The sequence below is a fragment of the Carex rostrata genome, chromosome 6 (genome assembly GCF_964058835.1).
Source record: "Carex rostrata chromosome 6, lpCarRost1.2, whole genome shotgun sequence".
Lineage (NCBI taxonomy): Eukaryota > Viridiplantae > Streptophyta > Magnoliopsida > Poales > Cyperaceae > Carex > Carex rostrata.
The window spans coordinates 10101707-10121341 of NC_135923.1; the positions used below are offsets into that span (position 1 = coordinate 10101707).

The following is a 19635-nucleotide window of genomic DNA, read 5'->3' on the forward strand; positions in this document are numbered from 1 at the left end:
ATATGTGCTGCACACAGGGCCAGTTCCGAAGATTTTGAGACCCGAGGCGAGAAAAAAATTTGAGGCCTTAATATACATAATTTTTTTATTAATTGATAGGCCTAAATTATATACATATTCGATATGATTTTTATCATGAAATAACATCAAATATCTTGTATTTTGAATATAAAGTGAATAGAATACACCTAGGATCAAGTTACTGCGTTTGTTTGGTTTTAATTTGTAGGAAATGAAGAAAAATGAAGAAAACTGAAGGAAACTGCTCATTGCGGACACACGGTTTGTGATATGGCCAAAATAAGTACTTAGATGGATTTCTGGACGCGCGCCAATTTGAAAAAGATATAATAAGCTATACATCAAAATCCGTGCGGATGCACGGATATCGATGCGGACGCACGGATCGCGATGCAGCCACACTCTGGTTTCACAGGAAAAGTCCGAGCCTAATGCGGATCTCGATGCAACCGCAGTGCGGGTGGTTCAGACGCAGTGCGGATCCTAGTGCGGATGATACTGTAGCAGTGCGGACGCACTGTAGCATATGGTGAAGACGCAGTGCGGATCCCAGTGCGGATGGTACTGTAGCAATGCGGGTGGCCTGGCCGCACTGTAGCAGAACGCATAACTGGAGCCTGATCTTAAAATAGCGATAACTTTTGACTCGTAACTCCGATTTAGGATTGCGACCACTTTTTGGAAAGCTAGGAAGAAGATCTACAACATGAGAAACTAAAAAAGGAAATTTGGAGTCAGTTGGACGCACAAAACTCGCAGACAGCCAAAATTGCACGTTTTCAACACGGTTTCTATTTTTGGCGCACCAATGACACGTTTTTACAGCCAAATGTGGACAATACAATCCTGGAAAACAATCCAAATATAACACCCACTAACTCCACTTCCTAGCCTCTTAATTGGGCATGATCCTTGACTATAAAAGAGGGGGTTTATTCTCCATTCAAGGCATCTCTTCCCATCCATCCTCATCTCATTCTCTCCCTCTCCACACATCATCCCTTCCTCTTTCATTCTCTCTCTATACACAATACTTAGCGATAAATTCTGGAGAAAAGGAAAGCTTTCAAGCAAGGAGAAGAAGGGTTTCCTGAGCAAGAAGTTGGCAAGATAGAGGTTTTTGATTTGTCAAAGGGTGTAATTACTTCCTTTATTTCATTTCTTCTTACTTTGCCAATTTTTGTAATGGATCTCTCCATGAGGGAGTAGTTCTCTCTCTAGGGGTTTAGGTCAATGCATGAACTTGTTTAATTGTATCTTATTCGGTTATTTGTTTCTATTATGATTGTTTTATGGGATTTGATTGTTAATTTCTGTGATTTATTCTTTATGAATTTCATTAGTACTTGAATTATAGTTCACCTGGCTAGGTTTATTGAATCAAAGTAGCTTGAAATCATGTTATATCATGTCTTTCCGCTTTAGTTTATTAAAATTCTAGCATTGGTCTAGGTAAGGAAAGTACTAATTGAAACCATAAACATACATCTTAGGATTTGGATTAGAAGCGACCGTACTTTGATATCCATAACCGGAACTATAGAAATTAAGGGTTAGGGTTTGGTGAGGAACGACCGTGAAGTCAAACCCCTACTTGGGACACCTTAGAACAAATATTGTGAATTACTTTGAATTATGTGTATTAAAAATCCCTCTAGGTAGTGACAGCCCTAGAAATCGAGGAACATTAATCCGTTCACCCAAAGTATTTGTATCAATATTTGTTCCAAAGGCTAACACAACCTAGGTTAGAAACCCCATCAAATCATACATGAATTCAAACAAATACCGAATAAATAGAGTTAGCAAGGGATTGTAGACCAAAGACCCCTAGATCTCTAAATCTTGAAAGCAAATCAATTCCTTTCTTTTACTTTTATTTACAATTATTGTTTCAAACTCCTTTCTTTTGGGTATTGAACCCAACCTTAGGAATTGTTAGAACAAAACCCCCCAATTTACTTTTATTGCACTTTACTTTATTTTATTTTCTGAAATTTATTACTAAAGTTTAAACTAAGTTTTTATCGTACTCCCTGTGGTTCGATACCTAAAATACTACTTTGATAGAATTGTGCACTTGCAATTTAACTCAAACGTGTGTTAAAGGTTTAAAAAGTACATCTTTGTACTGAAACTTTGTGCATACGCTTTTGCGCGCATCATTAATATGTCAATAGATCATACAAAATAGGGGGAGAGGGGGGGAGAGGACATAAAACCAATACCGCTTAAAATAAACATATACAATGAGTCAATGACAAACATACTCCTGTCATGCTTCTTGCTTCTTGATAAACCAATTCTGAAACCTTCATTGTATGTTGTAAAACCAATACCACTTAAAATAAATATATACAATGACTCAATGACAAACATACTCATGTCATGCTTCTTGCTTCTTGATAAACCAATTCTGAAACCTTCCTTGTATGTTGTACCTGCACAAAAAACATGTATAAACCACATTTCATCTAAACACAACCCTCGCATTTTTAGAAGCAAAATCATCAATTATATGTTCAATATCAATAGTTTTCACATATTTTTTTTTCAATACTTAATATTGTTAATCCATTCAATCTATCTTGAGTCATAGTTGTCCGTAAATAAGATTTTATCAACTTTAATTTTAAAAAACTCCTTTCTGCAGATGCCACAGTAATAGATACAGCTAGTAAAACTTTATAAGCAACCAAAATAATTGAAAACATGTCCATCTTTTTTTTCTTCCTCTCTTTTTCTGTTTCTTTTTTCACTATCCGATGCATGTTTTCTAGGAAACATTATTTTAAATTAAAAAATAAAACAAAATAATAGAAGAATAAAACCTAGGTAATGAGACAGAGTCGGTGTCGCTGCATAGCTTGGAAGAGTTAGGTTTTTTTTAAGAGAAAATGTCCGTAGACAGTAGATGCAATTCATTAACATAAATTAAGTTTAGTACATAGATTGAGAAAAGAAAAAAAAAATATATATATATATATATATATTTGCTTGACCTGCTGTAGCCTGTCAAATTTCATATTTGAAGTTGGTAGTAAAGGCTAACTAACAAACAAACTCCAAATTTTTGACCTGTTAGGTTACTACATAAAATTTTTACAAACACTAAGGTTAGAAATTAGAAGAGTTGGTGCCTTTAGATTTCTTATTTTTTTCTCGTTTCACACAGAGGACAGAGGAGGCCGGAGGCGTGAGCTAATTAGGTTTTATTTATTTTTCTCGTTTCACACAGAGGCGGGACTTGATCGGGAGTTGGGTTTTATTTTATTTTTTTCTCGTTTCACAGAGGAGGCGGGGAGAAAGCTTGGAAGAGAAGACATAATTTTTTTTTTATTCCTATACAAAACTTTTTTTTTTTTTGGGCTATCGCCCTGGGTGCCCTGGATCAGGGCCAGACTTGGCTGCACGTTATGTTACATAAACTTTTGTTTCAAAGTCCAAATTAAAAATATTTTTTAAGGATCAATTTTTTTAAAGCCCAGATTGGTTTTGCTTATAAATAGAAAAATATAAATAGTTTATGACATAATGCTAGGTTATTTTAAATAAAAATAATAATTAGTTTATGTCATGATACTTAGGTTAATTATTTTGGATAAAAAAGATAAATAATTTATGATATTACTAGAGATATTTTGAACAACAATATATATAGATTTTGCAATGGTTAATAATTACTTAATATGAATATTACAATTTCTTAATTAATTTGGTGTTACTTATTGCTTTATGAAACTTTAGATAATATTGATAATTAGTAAAATTATATAATATATATATTTTTTTTAAAAAGTGTTATGTAGAATAACTTATGTTATAGCTACTCTATTCGCGGTATTTTTTTTAATATATTCATGATAACACGATAATTGCAATTTAGAACCTTGATTAATATAATAAACCGCATCAAATATGGACTGAAATTCTGATCTCTCATCTAGATAGATATAAACCAAGTGGTGCAGTGGAAAAATGCAACCACTTGGTGTGTTATGTTATATATATATATATGTAGAGGAGGGTTCAAATGCCTCCATGTATTATATAATATATATATTTTTTTTAAAAGTGTTATGTAGAATAACTTATGTTATAGCTACTCTATTCGCGGTTTTTTTTTTAATATATTCACGATAACACGATAATTGCAATTTAGAACCTTGATTAATATAATAAACCGCATCGAATATGGACTGAAATTCTGATCTCTCATCTAGATAGATATAAACCAAGTGGTGCAGCGGAAAAATGCAACCGCTTGGTGTGTTATATTATATATATATGTAGAGGAGGGTTCAAATACCTCCATGTATTTGTGCCTCCATCATGTCTCCATCTCTCTCTATCATTTTCAAAGTTCAAACAGTCGATCCGAACCGCTCAACTTAACCTCCATACTAAAATATGTTTGGAGACCAAATTTTATATTTTTAGGAATTTTTTTACTATTTTCTTAGATAGGTACAAAATCAGTAAATCTGAACCATCTAAAAACAATATTTTTTTACCTATCTAAAAAAATAGTAAAAAAATTCCTAAAAATATAAAATTTGGTCTCCAAACATATTTTAGTATGGAGGTTAGGTTGAGCGGTTCAGATCGACTGTTTGAACTTTGAAAATGATGGAGAGAGATGGAGGCATGATGGAGGCACAAAAACATGAAGACATTTGAATCCTCCTCATATATGTATACCAGTTTAGAATTTTATTATTTAATAATATGAAGCCACATATTATCACAAATAAGAAAGAGTAAAAAGTGGGCTGTCCATTCGATACCAAGAGCATCTACATTCCTGAAACTTTTGGAGTTTCTAAATAACTGTTAACTAATTTTTAGAAATTTTGTCTTTAAAAGTTTCTAAACCCCCACATTCCTGAAATTAAAATTAGAGTTTCTTAATTGCCACATCAGCAAATAAATTACAGGAAAAAAGAATTTTAGCAAATTATTTGGCCACGTCAGAGTTTATAAACGATTTCTTATTAAGAAACTTTGGAGCAAAGTTGCTAAATAAAAAACTCATCTGCATCCCTGAAACCGGTTTAGAAACTGCCATATTATATTAGAAACTCCAAGAGTTTCAGGGATGTAGATGCTCTAAGTATATTCCCTAATAGTTGTTTGTAAATTTCTCTGTATGAATAATGGTAGAAACGTGACTGTTATTGTTGTTTTGTACATTTGACACAAAAACGGAGAAAAAAGACATTACACCTGCAACTAAATGAAGATTTCCGTTGTCCATTTAGTGGTAAATTATATTTTAAATTTAATTTTACACTTAAATTATTTTTTGTTAATATGAACAATTACTAAATTAAATTGAATTGTTGCACCTATATATAATCTAACTAAATTCTCAATAGAACGGTGTTAAACTTGTCCTGTTCTCTTGTTATATGTTAAGTTTAATGTGGAAATATGAAGCTAATATCCAATATATGAAATTGATTGTACGAAAATAATTATATTAGATATTGAAAGTGGTCATTCTGGAACTCATGATTTAAGAAAAAATGTGAACAACATGAACAAAAAGAAAAGTCGTGGAGTGAGAAAAATGCATGATAACGAAAAGTTCAAATGAATGTATTTAGTCTAATAAACTAAGCAAGAATCACGTTTAATTGACTAGCGACCAAATTACGGTCCTCTATATATATGCTGAAATATTCGTATGTTCAAACTTTAATATATCTATTTAGGATGAGACAACAAATTTAATCCTCATTTCTACTATAACATGTAATATTAACTTTGTTAAGTACTAAATAAAAAAAAAATTCAAACATTACTTTCAAAGTAATTAAGGTCTTTATTTATGGAAGCAGCTAACAGTCCTCCAACTCTAGTCCCCAAAAAATTACCGAATATTTTCAACTAATTCTATAAACATCAATACTAAATTTTGTCAACATAAAAACACGTGAAAACTGTTAAAAACGCGTGAAAACTGTTAAAAACGCGTGAAAACTGTTAAAAACGCGTGAAAGCTGTTAAAAACGCATGACAGCTGTTGAAAACGCGTGACAGCTGTTGGGGACCACATTCTGTGAATATACATATAGTATCCTGTGAACATACACATATTATCCTGTAAACATACACATATTATCCTATAAACATACACATATTATCCTGTAAAAATACATATTGTACTTGAAATTATGGCAGTTGTAGCAGTTGAAAGCGTGTCAGAACTAAGCTAAAAAGGGAAGACTTTTATACACGGAGATTTTCGAGGGACTGTAGCCCGGGAGACGTTACATTTTCTCTTTATTTATACAGTATTTATAACTATTATGCAAAGTGTTCAAAACACTTTTTTTAAATAATCATATGTAAGTTCAATTAAATAATATATAGTCGAATAAATTTAAAACTAAAACTTTCAGAATATTTATGCTTAATAATCCGATGTAAACACTTTCATGAATAGTCAAGTATAATAAATACAAAGTAACAGGTGTAAATATATAATTAAGGCGATACAATTAATTAGTACTCCTCTTATATGATTATTTTTACATTTTTGTTTAGTTGGTAGTTAAATCTTTTTCTTCATAATTTATCTATACCATTATAAAATTATTTGAACTGTAACAACATAAAAATTTGTTCCTTTCAGAGGTTGGAGGTAGGAGTGGAAAAGGATCGGATAGTGGTTGGTAAAATTAATCATATCCGTATTCGTTTTTTTTTTAGGATTACGGATATGAATCAAATGTCTGTAATTATATACATTTTTGTATAATATATATTAATATATATGATATATGAGAAGGGTTCCAATGCCTCATTTTTTTTATACCTCATCATACCTCATATTTTATATTTTCATTTTGTTCTTATTCAAAGTCTAAATTGTCAATCCGAACCGTTCAACATGATATCCATACTAAAATATGGTTAGAGATGAAATTTTTATAATTTTTGGAGATTTTTTACTATTTTTTAAGATGGGTAGAAAATCACTGTTTTTTGAACGGTTCAAAAACAGTAATTTTGTACCTATCTTAAAAAATAGAAAAAAAATTCCAAAAAATATAAAATTTCATCTCCATGCATATTTTAGTATAAATATTTTGTTGAACGGTTCAGATCGATAATTTGGACTTTGAAAAGAAAAAAAATATAAAATATGAGGTATGATGAGGTATGAAAAAAATGAGACATTAGAACCCTCCTCATGATATATATATATATATACTATTTATATACGGATAATTAAAATTTAAAATCATATCTGTATATGTATTTGCGTGGATATTCGGATATCGGATATCCGTATCTAATTTAAGATATGAATCTGGATACGAACATATTATATTTGATCTGTTTGCACCTCTAGATAGAGGAGATTAGTAACATTTCATTAATATTTACCTCATTATAAAACTTAATTACAGTTTGCATCCAAACAGATTGATACACAATTTTTTCTTTCCCTTTTCTTGTTTCTCACCACTCTTCAAATAAATATGTTGTAAGAAAAGAAACAATTAATTAGAAATATAAAGAAAATAAAACACATATAGAAGTTTCAAAAAAATATATGCGAAATATATTCTCAACAAAACATATATGATTATTCTATAATTAAATAATCATTAGTTCCAATTAGCCGTAACGAATGATGTGATCTCGGAATGATAGGCTAACACGTTTCATTAATTTTTATACAGGTTATTATTCTCAATTAGTATAAAATGATTCTCTTGGCCAAAAGATTTATAGTTGACTTGACAAAAAGGTTAAAACAAAACATATTTTATAGTGGAACAAGTTCAGGGGCGAATTTCAGTGTATTGGAAAGATGACTAAGTCACTTCTATAATTTTAAAATTTTAATTATGAATATTAAAATTTTATGTTTTCAGAAATTTCTGTATAGTCTAACCCTCCTCAATAATAATTAAATGTTCACTTGTAGTCTAGTGATTAAAATTATATTTTGTAGTTAAAAGATTTTAAGTTCAAATTTTATTTACTACATTATGCATTTTAATTTTCAGCTTCTTTCGTAAAAAAATTCTAATTTCGTCCCTGAAAACAACTATATATATTACTTTTTGAAAAGAAGTATTAATACGTACGAAAATCAACGTTGCGTTAATTGATAGCCTGACAATTTGACAAATACATATGTATATTGCTGTGTATTTTTCTCCCATGCACATGTACCGCTTAAAGTGGGTGAAATAATTAAGCCATCGGAGAAAAGAAAAAAAAAAAATCCTGGCGCATCTGTTTCCCAAAATTTTTATTAATATCTAAAAAAAATATAAAATTTTAGAAACTATCCAGGTTTTTATATTTTTTTGAAATCTATCCAAAACGCAAAAATTTTTTGCAGTAATTCAGTCCAAAACCACAAATTTAAATGCGGTTTAAAAAAATAAGCTATAAATTTTTGCGGTTTCAAAAATTTTTTTTTGGATTTTTCATATTTTTTATTTAAGTAAAAATATTTATAATTTATTTTTTTATATTGAAATATTAGAAATATTTTATATATTTCTTTAAAAATAGATAGAATACTATATAATTTGATTTATTATACAGACTGCTACAAATAACTCATATCAACATTTTTCATGCCAAATTTTTTGCGGCTATAAGAAAAATTAATATATTTCCCATGTGCCCGGGCCCACTCCAAGCTCTCCGATTGGCTATCGATACTAAGATACAAACAATCTATCAGCGCGTGGCAATATGTGTTATTTCAAAAAAAATTAAAATGCTTGGATTCTAAGTTATTGATCCCGGTACAAAAGTCACTTCTAAGTAAACACAGAAAATATTGTCATCCTTCTAGTACATTTAATTTATGAAAAGTTATATCTATATTTGGAAAAATAAAAATAACTTAAAATTTTAGTTTTTTCAAATATAGATATAACTTTTTAGAAATTAAATGTACTAGAAGGAGCATAATATTTTTTGTATTACCTAGAAGTGACTTCTAAACCGGGATCAATAACTCAGAATCCAAGCATTTTTTTTTCCAATAACTCATAAAGAAATATATTAATTTTTCTTACAGTCGCAAAAAATCCGGCATGAAAAATGTTGATCCGGGTTATTTGTAGCAGTATTCCATCTATTTTTTAAAGAAATATATAAAAGATTTCTAATATTTCAATCCAATAAATAAATAAATTATAAACATTTCTATTCAAATAAAATAAATATGAAAAATGCAACTAAAAAAAATTGAAACCACAAAAAATTATAGCTTTTTTTTAAGCCGCAAAAAAAAATTTGCAGTTTGGAATTCCAAAACCTGAAGAAAAATTTGTGGTAATTCAATCTAAAACCGCAAAAAAAAATTACAATTTGGGTAGATTTCGAAATAACACGAAAACCTGGATAGTTTCTGAAATTTCATATTTTTTTAGTTTCTGAAATTTCATATTTTTTTTGGATATTAACAAAAATTTCGGATCTGTTTCTGTACAAGTGATCAATCGTTTCGAATTCAACCTCCTCGTGTTGCGTTCTCTGCTATGTCTGGTCAAATATATTAAGCCATCATCAATTGATTGCTAAAGTTCAAAACAAACTCTTAGGCCATGTTTGGTTGTGGAGTAAGATATGGAGTAAATCCCTTACTCTACGCTTAAGGAACCAAACGAGGAGTAACATAGGCGGTTTAAGATGAGTAAGATTTGAGCTAAACCGGAGTAACTTACACCACCTAGAGAGGTGGTTTAGCTTACTCCACCAAACATGATTAACTTACTCCGACTTAGCTTAGAGTAAGAAATTTAATCCGGTTTAACTTTACTCCACAACAAACATGACCTAATTGTATTAGTCATTTTCCCGATATTGTGGTAATTAATGTTTACACATGCATATATATAGTGAGTTATGATATTAACACTACTATTTTTTTAATTAACAAAATACTTTATTTAGACAGTTTTATCTTTATCATACATTATTACAATATTTTCTTTCATAAAAATAATTATGTTATAAAATAAATTATTCTATTTAAAATCTACTGCTCTCTCATTTATTAGTATATGTTTTTTCTATTCTTAAAAAGTAGGTTTATAAAATAAATAAATCTCTCTGTCCTCTCTTCTCCTCTGATCTTTAATTATTTTCCCTTTACTTTTATTTTCTTTACTGATTCTCTCATCCATGAACTTCAAATTGAGAACGACCTCGTGGAATTTAAAAATGAATTAATTACAAGCAAAGGTATTAGTGAAAAAAAATATAATAGCTAAAAAAATATTTTAAAATGGAAAAAAAATTATTTGCCACTTCAAAACTTGAAAATTAGTTATTTGTCACCCAAAATTTGAAATTAGTTATTTGTCACTCCAAAACTTGAAATTAGTTATTTGCCACCTCAAAACTTGAAAATTAAGCTAATTGCCACAGTTATACATTAAATTCAGATTTTTAATTTAAATTATTCTAAAAATTAGTGTATAAAAACCGTATTTTAGTATTTCCAATATTACCCTTCAATTGAACAGATCTAATTCCCTTCCCCTCATTTCTCTTCGCCTCTCTTCTTCTTTGATCAGAAGCTAAACAGATCCTCCAATCTCTTCTTCTTCGATCGGAAGGCTAAATATAACCAGCGAGAACCGCTCCTCTCCATCGACAACAGAAATCTTTACCTTCCTTTCCGTCGATCCCCTTCCCCTTCCGTCAAGTCAATCCCCTTCCCTTCCGTCCGATCCCTCCATAGGAGCTACTGGACGCACTCCCTTCCATCAAATCCTTCCAAGTCGATGTTCAAACTGGACGCACTCCCTTCCCTTCAATGCTGTCTCTGCCTCCTTTGGCCAGGTCCGATATTTCCTCAAACCCCTTGGTTGACTTGATTTTAATTTTTTTTATGAGCTAAAATTATTTTTATAATTGCAATTTGTTGTTGATTAGAGATCTAATACTGTGCTAAATTTTTTTTCTCTATTTGGGATGCTTGTGATAAGTGCAATCCAGACATTGGGTAATTGCTGCTTTAATAACTCAACTATAATGATTTATCACAGCTTCTTTAGAATTGAGATGAAGCATGTTCTTGTTGAAATTTTATCGATACTAATGTCGTGTAAATGTTGATAATTAAGGTATGATTTATTACAAGCTTACAACCAGCTTCATGCCTGAACCTCTAACATCAAAATTTGGCAATTACTGTTTCTTTTCTAATCAAAACAAGGGGAAAAAAAAGGGATTCCATGACTTGTCCATCTTATTCACACCTCAAAATTTGGCAATTACAGACCCTCCTCATTGAATCCAACATATTCGTCAGGATTTTGTCAAATTGCTCAAGTTGCCCTGACATGTTACATCCTTGGGAACTCTCCATTTGACTCTGACTACCAAATGCAACGATTGGTGTTGGTTGGGATGGAGTGCATAGATAAGTAGAATTGATACCACTACACTTTGAAATTCCATCCGAATCACAAACTACAACAAAAAGTGAGATTTTTCTTTCATTTTTATACATTCTAAACATCTCTGAAATTTGTGACTCAGACACTACTTCTACTTCTCTGCCGTTATTTTTGTCAAACATCCATATTTTTAGTGTTTGACAACTCCCCCAACATAGCTCGTCAAACAAGTCACTCCTCAACTCACATAAAGAGAATCTATCAGAATCAACGACCCATTTTAATGTCTTTCCCTTTACATAATTCTTGTCACCATCATCTTTCTTTCTGCGGAATGCTTCAATCTTAACCTCGGTCCTAAACGCAGTTTCAAAGTCATACCTATATGAAATTGTAGAATTAATGTTAGTTGACGCACTACTCTTTCACTTCATGCAATAACTATTTAAATTGAAATAAAAATCTTACCCACTAGGAATCCATGACTTGTTCATCTTATTCACACCTCCAAATCCGTTCCTAAAGCATCAATATTAGTGGAGAAACCTGCATTTTAAATGTACAAAAATAATTCAGTTTATATGAACTTTGAATTATTTCAAATGTACTTGAGAAAGGTATATAAATGGGTTACCAGCGCTACATTCTATGCCCCTGTATCTTCACCTTTCCTTTGATGTAGCGTTTGGATGCTCAAAGAATAGAGCTATTCTCAGAATAGCGGAGCTATTCTTAGAAGAGGGTCATCCAAACGTGAAACGAAGATTAAGAATAGCTCCGGATTAGCTCTATTCCGCTATTCCGTGAAAACGTTGGGTTAGCGATTTAGCACCCGCAAGAATAGCGATTTAGCACCCGCTGACCTTTGCTATTCCTAACATACAATCCAAACAACATTTCTACAAATCCGGAATAGCCAAAGTTAGTGCTATTCTTGAATCTCTTGGGTTAGCACTATTCTCAATCACTAACCCAAAAATCGCTATTCTTGAGCTATTCCTTGCACGATCCAAACGTACCATATACAGAATGTTTACCGTGCTAAATTAGGTAGGTCAGTACTGTTAGGGAGCAGCACTTAATTGAAGCATGTCGGCCAGTTTTGTACTATTGCAAAGAATCCTTGACTCCAAAGGGAGTCGTCGCTCTCAAAAAGTGACTCTTCAAATTTCTCATTTTTATCACGTTTTGCAACTGTATCACTATGGGCCTATGGCCTACGGGCATGAAACAAGCTAAAAAAAAAGGTATCACTTTACATCTCCAACAGTATTTTTTTATCATTCAGTTCCTACCGTACCGTACGTTGTTTGATTATTCGGAAATAAATCTGCTAGAATCACAGGACCGGCAATTTTCAATCCACCCATTCATCTATTTTGAGATTTGTGTGTCTAAATTATCTGTTTTTGAGATTTGTGCATGAAGAAGAATAAATAGCTGTATTAGAAATTGCAGGGTCCTGTGATTCTTCAGAATCACCACAGATTTATTTCCTGATTATTCATATACCCAAAAAAAAAAAAAATATATATATATATATATATATATAATAAAAATTGATATGATGGTGTATATATATGCTAATATACTATATATACATCTTCTAAGCAAACCGGCGCAAAGTTTTAACACAACAGTTTTGATATCATGCAGCGCACAAACTATAAAATCAAAACATCGATGAATATGACTCGTATGTTGTATGAAACCTAAACTGCTCGGTTAAAATTCTTTACCCGCAAACCGTTAGAACTCAAACCTTTAACCTCACACAATGAAGATAGTCACTTAATTACGTTTTTTTCTTTTTTTTTTATGGTCGAATTAGATAGCCACTAAATTACAACGCTACCAATTTTGGCTAGCAAATTTTAGAAAATCGATTCGAAAGCCAAATCAACGCGTGGTTTAATTAATCAGTAGTGCTGCTATCCGTTATGGAGAAGTACTTCCTGGTTAGAGGTATCAATAGCATTTTTTTATCTGAATCCGTACATATCATCCCGTACTTGAGGTGCAAGTGTTAAATCCGGACCGTTCTTTTTACTTGGCACAAATCTCAAAGCAGACCTCTTACAGCCTCCATAGGCACCAAATTGAGTTTGATCTTATTGGAATTAATCTAGACCGTCCATTGTTTTAGATTGTACCTTAGGTATTTGGAAGGACACAGACTCTTTTTACTTGTTTGATAAGAGAAGAGAGATACATATGAATAAGAGTAAAGTTTTTGGTTATTAACATAACGGGTAAGGATACGGAAGTAAAGACTATTCATTATCCATTATTTTATACGGTAATAATTAAAAATAAAAAATTTAAAATTATAGCAATAGATATATATTTATATATCTGGAGATGATAAATGATATGAAAAAGTTATATTCATGGCTTTTATATTCAATGATACCATTTTACAGGTGTACAAATAAGATTATTTTTGTTTAGTTTATCAAGATAAAAATTATTTTGTTAACTTAATGAGTAAGGTATAAAAATGCTTCCATCCAACCTATTTCGTACTGTTGACACTCCTATTCACGATTAGTGGTTTGCTAAACCCGTTAGGGGTTCAACCCGTTTTGCCTGGTCCGTACCCGTTACTTGAGGTACCCGTACCCGTTGCCCGGGTACAAACGGGTAGACGGGTAGGGGTAATAAACGGACCGGACAACCTAATTTGAAAAAAAAACCGTTGTACCCGTACCCGTCTACCTGTACCTGTCTACCCGCCTACCCGTACCCGTACCCGACCCGTTTCAAAATTCAAATTTTTTTGAATTTGTCCCGCTGGTTCAAGAGGGGCCCGGTTCGGGTCAAATCAAACATGGCCGGATCCACCCGGGTCACCTCAACCGGTTTTTTTTTTATATATAAGATTATAAATTTTATTTATTTAGAAATTATAAAAAAAGAAAAAAAAACAGAAAGAAAAAAAAAGAAAGAAAAAAAACAGAAAGAAAAAAAACATAAGAGAAAAAAAAAAAAAAAAAAAACCGGCGGACCGGACCCATACCCGGGGTACCCGAACCCGTCAACCCGCAACGGGTACGGGTAATAAACGGACCGGATAGAGGTTTTGGGAAAATTACCCGTCTACCCGTTACGGGTTTTACCCGTACCCGGTCTACCCCTTTACCCGTCCTACCCGTTACCCTTAACGGGTAACCCGGAACAGGTCACGGGTAACCCGTTAGCAAACCACTATTCACGATATGGAGCAATAAAATTTAATATTACAAAATTAAGTCGAAATATTGATTTAAATATTTTGTCGATTAATAAGGAAGTTATGGTGGTATAATGTAGATTTTTATAAGGAAGCTGTCAATTCTCTGAAAAGAATTGTGTTAAGACGTAAACACCATTGTTACACTGTTATTCTCACAGATCATTCATTGCGTTCATATATATTGACAAAAATCGCATGCAAGCATTTTTCACGGGCAGGAGATTAATCTGCAGTACGTAATTTATTTGTAATTCAAATATAGAGTTCAACGGGACCATCTCTTAAAATTAATTCTACCTTCTTTTTATAATATTATAATATCATCAATTCAAAACTTAATTATAGAGGCCGCTGACGGTGATCGTGTTCTTAATATAAAGAGAAAATTAGTTCCATGCCACCTCAAAATGGTGAATTTAGAAAAATATCACTTCAAAATTTTTCTTTTGCTAAATGTCACTTCAAATTACATTTATTAAGGAAATTGCCATAAATACCATATTATTATAAATTTGTAATTAAAAATAAACATAATATGTTGAGTATTTTCATATATTCCAAAAATACCCTTAGTCCCTTCTTTAATGGGTCCGATCAGAAATTCATCTCCTCTCTTCGTCTCTTCATCTCCCAGTCGTCTCCCAGTAGCAGTGGTGAGCCCTCCCAGTCGAAGCCACCCAAAAATTAACAAAAAGCTTAAAAAAAGCTGTTCATATCACACAGTCGAAGTGGGAGACCAAACCTTTTTCATTCATGTAGAATGAAAATTTACCCTTTGTTTTCATAAAGCTCAATTTCAGAATGAAAATGAAGTGCAGCTATCAGAAGTAATCATTAAGGCCTTCAGTAAACTTATTTGGTATCTCAACAAGCTTTATTCTTTGGAGCCCATAAAAAAAGAAAGAGAAATTTATATATATACCCATCATAACTTAGGATTAGAGTTCAATTCTAGCAATGCTAATCCAGAATTATAGCAGACGATCTGGATTCTAATCAGATGATCCGGATCTAAACAGAAATATTTTGTTACCTCCGGAGATATGGAATTCAAGAGAGCTGCAGCGCTGCAGAATTTTTTATTTATAGAAATATATTCTATATTTTGTTGGGAAGGAGACTGATGAAGAAAGAAATTTTGAAGATCAAGACTATTTCGGTCAGTTCACTTATATTGTAAATTGTTTATTTAAAATTATATATTAATATGGTATTTGTGACAATTTTCTTAATAAATGTGATTTGGAGTGGCATTTAGCAAAAGAGAAATTTTGAAGTGGCATTTTTCTAAATTTACTATTTTGAGATGGCATGGAACTAATTTCTCCTAATATAAATATTATATAATTCCTTTTCAAGTATATATCTTTGGTGCATGTATATATAGCTCGGCAAGGTTGAACACTAGAATAGATCAGACTCAGCAGGGTAGAACTGGTCTAGGCAAAACAACAAGGCTGATTTTGTACCCTCGCTCCATATCCTTATATAAACCAAGAATGACTTGCATAATTATTATCTAATTAATTGATCCACAAACAAAAAACAGATATAATTTTCCCTAATGGATTGCTCCCTAGCGTGGCCGGAGCCGGTTGTCCGCGTGCAGTCTCTCTCAGAAAGTGGGGCCCACACCATTCCCGCTCGGTACATAAAACCGCTGAACGACCGCCCATGTCCAACCACCATGTCAGATAGCAACGTCAGCATCCCGGTTGTGGATCTGTCAGTTGACCCAGAACATGCCATTCAGGCCGTGGCATCTGCATGCAGAGAGTGGGGTTTCTTCCAGGTTGTGAACCATGGAGTGGACCCGGTACTGATGAGGCATGCAAGGGACGTGTGGCGTGCGTTCTTTCATGAGCCGATGGAGGTCAAACAACCGTATGCGAATTCGCCGAAGACATACGAAGGATACGGGAGCCGACTCGGCATCGAGAAAGGGGCATTGTTAGATTGGGGGGACTATTACTATTTGCATGTGCGCCCGGCTTCTCTCCGGAGCCAAAAGAAATGGCCAGCTTTGCCTTCTTCCTTAAGGTGCGCCACGCTACCTAATTAATTAGCTCAGATTAGTATTACTTATGTACTGCACTTTTTTTCTCAAGTTGCTCATGATCTGTTTGACAATAGTACACATGTAAAAAGATTGAGAATCCACAAAATAATATTGTTTAGTCAACGATCAATATATATAGAGAGAGAGTTAGGCTGGGGTGCTATGGATAGTATAGTGGCCTCTATGCTACGGCTCAATATTTGAGTTTTCAAAATCCAAACGGTCGATCCGAACCGTTCATCTTATTCTCCATATTAATATCTGTTTGGAGACCAAATTTTACATTTTTCTGAATTTTTTTACTATTTATTAAGTATTTTACAAAATTGTTGATCCAACGGTGGCTGCACAAAACAGTAAAACCGTTGGATTAGCGATTTTCAAAGTGGCTTAATAAATAGTAAAAAAAATCAGAAAATTATAAAATTTGGTCTCCAAGCAGATATTAATATGGAGAATAAGATGAACGGTTCGGATCGACCGTTTGGATTTTGAAAACTCGAATATTGAGCCGTAGCATAGAGACCACTATGCTATCCATAGCACCCCAGCCTAACTCTATATATATATATATATATATATATATATACCTATGGCAGCTTTTTGTATGTTTTCTTTCTTTGTGGTTTGCTTTTAAGTATGTTTTATTTGGATTTTCTTTTAAACAAGCACGTTAGGTACTTGGGTGTGTTTGGGTGAGGTCATGTCTATTATAAATCGAACAGTCTTATGGATGATCCATAAATTTAAATATCATAAGAAAAACAAACACAAAAAGGGAAATTTGTGAGCGGATATAAATTTCTGTTTTGTTTCCATCACTAACTGAAGTTCTGATAAATAATTAATTAACATCCTAGAAATTGTAAATAATTTGCTAGGCCAACAACAGATGAGTACACACAGGAACTAGTAAAGCTGTGCCGGCGACTGATGCAAATCCTCTCCAAAGGCCTCAGGATCAAAGAGGGACGCCTACATGAGGCATTTGGTGGCGAAGAGGACGGTGCATGCCTTAGGGTAAATTTCTACCCGAAATGCCCCCAGCCTGATCTCACTTTAGGTCTATCACCACACTCCGACCCGGGTGGCATGACCGTGTTGCTAGTAGATGATCATGTCAAAGGTTTGCAGGTACGCAAGGCCGACGCCTGGGTCACTGTTCAGCCTGTACCCGACTCGTTCATCATCAACATCGCAGATCAGATAGAGGTAGTAACTGTGAAAAAATAATTAAACTGAAATTAGTTATAATTAGATATAGGCATATATATATATAGCACTTTCATTTCGTTATAACTGTTAAGCCTCGATCTTCATATATATATACCTAGCTAGATATTAGTGCATTCATCTATATATGTATTAACTATTCATTGGTGCATGTAACTTGTACAGATTTTATATGCATGTATGCAGTGCAGCCGTGCAGGTTTACCAAGATAACTTGCACGGCAAAGGATACAAGTGACAATGAAAGATTGAAAACCTAATTGGCCATGTGCTTTAAAACGATGTTTCTTTCGACAAAGACGTGTCTTATTGATTTGGTGAAATGAATATGTCTAGTTAGACATATATATCAAATAAATTATTTGTTGTACGTGGTTCCCACTGATGCTTATAAAATATAATTATTTGGAGATATAATTGTGCATAGTTCCTGTCTTGAAACATGTTGCCCACGATATATGGTTGTGCATGCAATGTGAAGATTTGCCTCCTGAACATGTTCCCATGTGCACCTACCTAGACCCAAGATAAATATACTTGTAATTGATGTTTTTTTTTTTTTTTTTTTTTTTTTTTTTTTTTTTTTTTTTTTTGTTTTTGTAGTAAGCAAGAACATATATATAAAGACGCTGACATCAAAATTCCATCCAATAACAGCTAATTCTTTGGATAGTATTGTCAATCTCGCTTTTCCTATTTTTTAAGCAGAATGAAAAGATATGTAAATTAAATCAATACTTGAACAAGATTTACATGTATGTATATATATAATCACAAAGCTTCTAATACTCCCAAGGACAAGGTAATTTATATATATATGCATGTTAATTTAAAAGCTGCGTACGATAGTTATATATGGACAAGATGCAATTAGATCTGATACATATAATGATATACATTTATATATGTCTTTTTTTCAGGTGCTCAGTAATGGTGTATACAAGAGCGTGGAGCATCGTGTGATGGTAAGCTCGACAGCGGAGCGCCTCTCGATGGCATTTTTCTACAACCCGCGCAGCGACATGCCGCTGGCACCTATCGCTGAGCTCATAACGTCGGAGCGGCCCGCACTTTATCAGCCAATGACATACGATGAGTATCGCCTTTACATTCGCAAAAATGGTCTCAAAGGAAAAACTCAAGTCGAATCGCTGAAGACTGTTCAAAATTAAAGTTGTACATAATTGAACTAAGGAACGGAATTACCAATCCAGTGAATAAAATATTTGTATGTACGTAGTTCCATATATATGTTCTAATTCAATAATTTAAAGGGTTGTACATCCGTTTTGATGAACTTTAATTGAAATATTGTGCTTCAAATGCGGCATGACTAGATGTGCACGTAGCGTACGTACAGTTGATTTGATAATACACAACAAAAAAGATTAGGATTCATTGACAAATGACCATTGATTGATTTGACAATCTAGATATTTGTAGAAATTGCTTGTATTTTGAAGTTTCTAAATTGTGATCTATATTAATTTGCACATAGGAAATGATGAAATTTGACGTAATTTGTACTACTTATATGAAATTTGACGTACTTATTAAAAAAACCCGAAGTTCACGACAATCTTATTTAATTGTTTCTGATGCATATCAGCAAAAAAAAAAATCAAAATATATGAAATTTGATATATAACCAATCTGGAAGGTCAAAAACAAGTTTATAAGTATATATATTTCTA

At 32.6% G+C, this 19635-nt stretch overlaps 1 protein-coding gene across 1 annotated transcript; it reads left to right on the top strand.

Annotated features, from left to right (window-relative positions):
- Positions 1 to 16165: 16165 nt before the first annotated feature.
- Positions 16166 to 19151, top strand: LOC144556125 (2-oxoglutarate (2OG) and Fe(II)-dependent oxygenase superfamily protein). Its single transcript, XM_078304615.1, has 3 exons — positions 16166 to 16689; positions 17590 to 17920; positions 18862 to 19151. The coding sequence occupies exons 1-3, from the start codon at positions 16214 to 16216 to the stop codon at positions 19111 to 19113; spliced, it is 1059 nt and encodes a 352-aa protein (XP_078160741.1). The 5' UTR covers positions 16166 to 16213; the 3' UTR covers positions 19114 to 19151.
- The last annotated feature ends 484 nt before the right edge of the window (positions 19152 to 19635 follow it).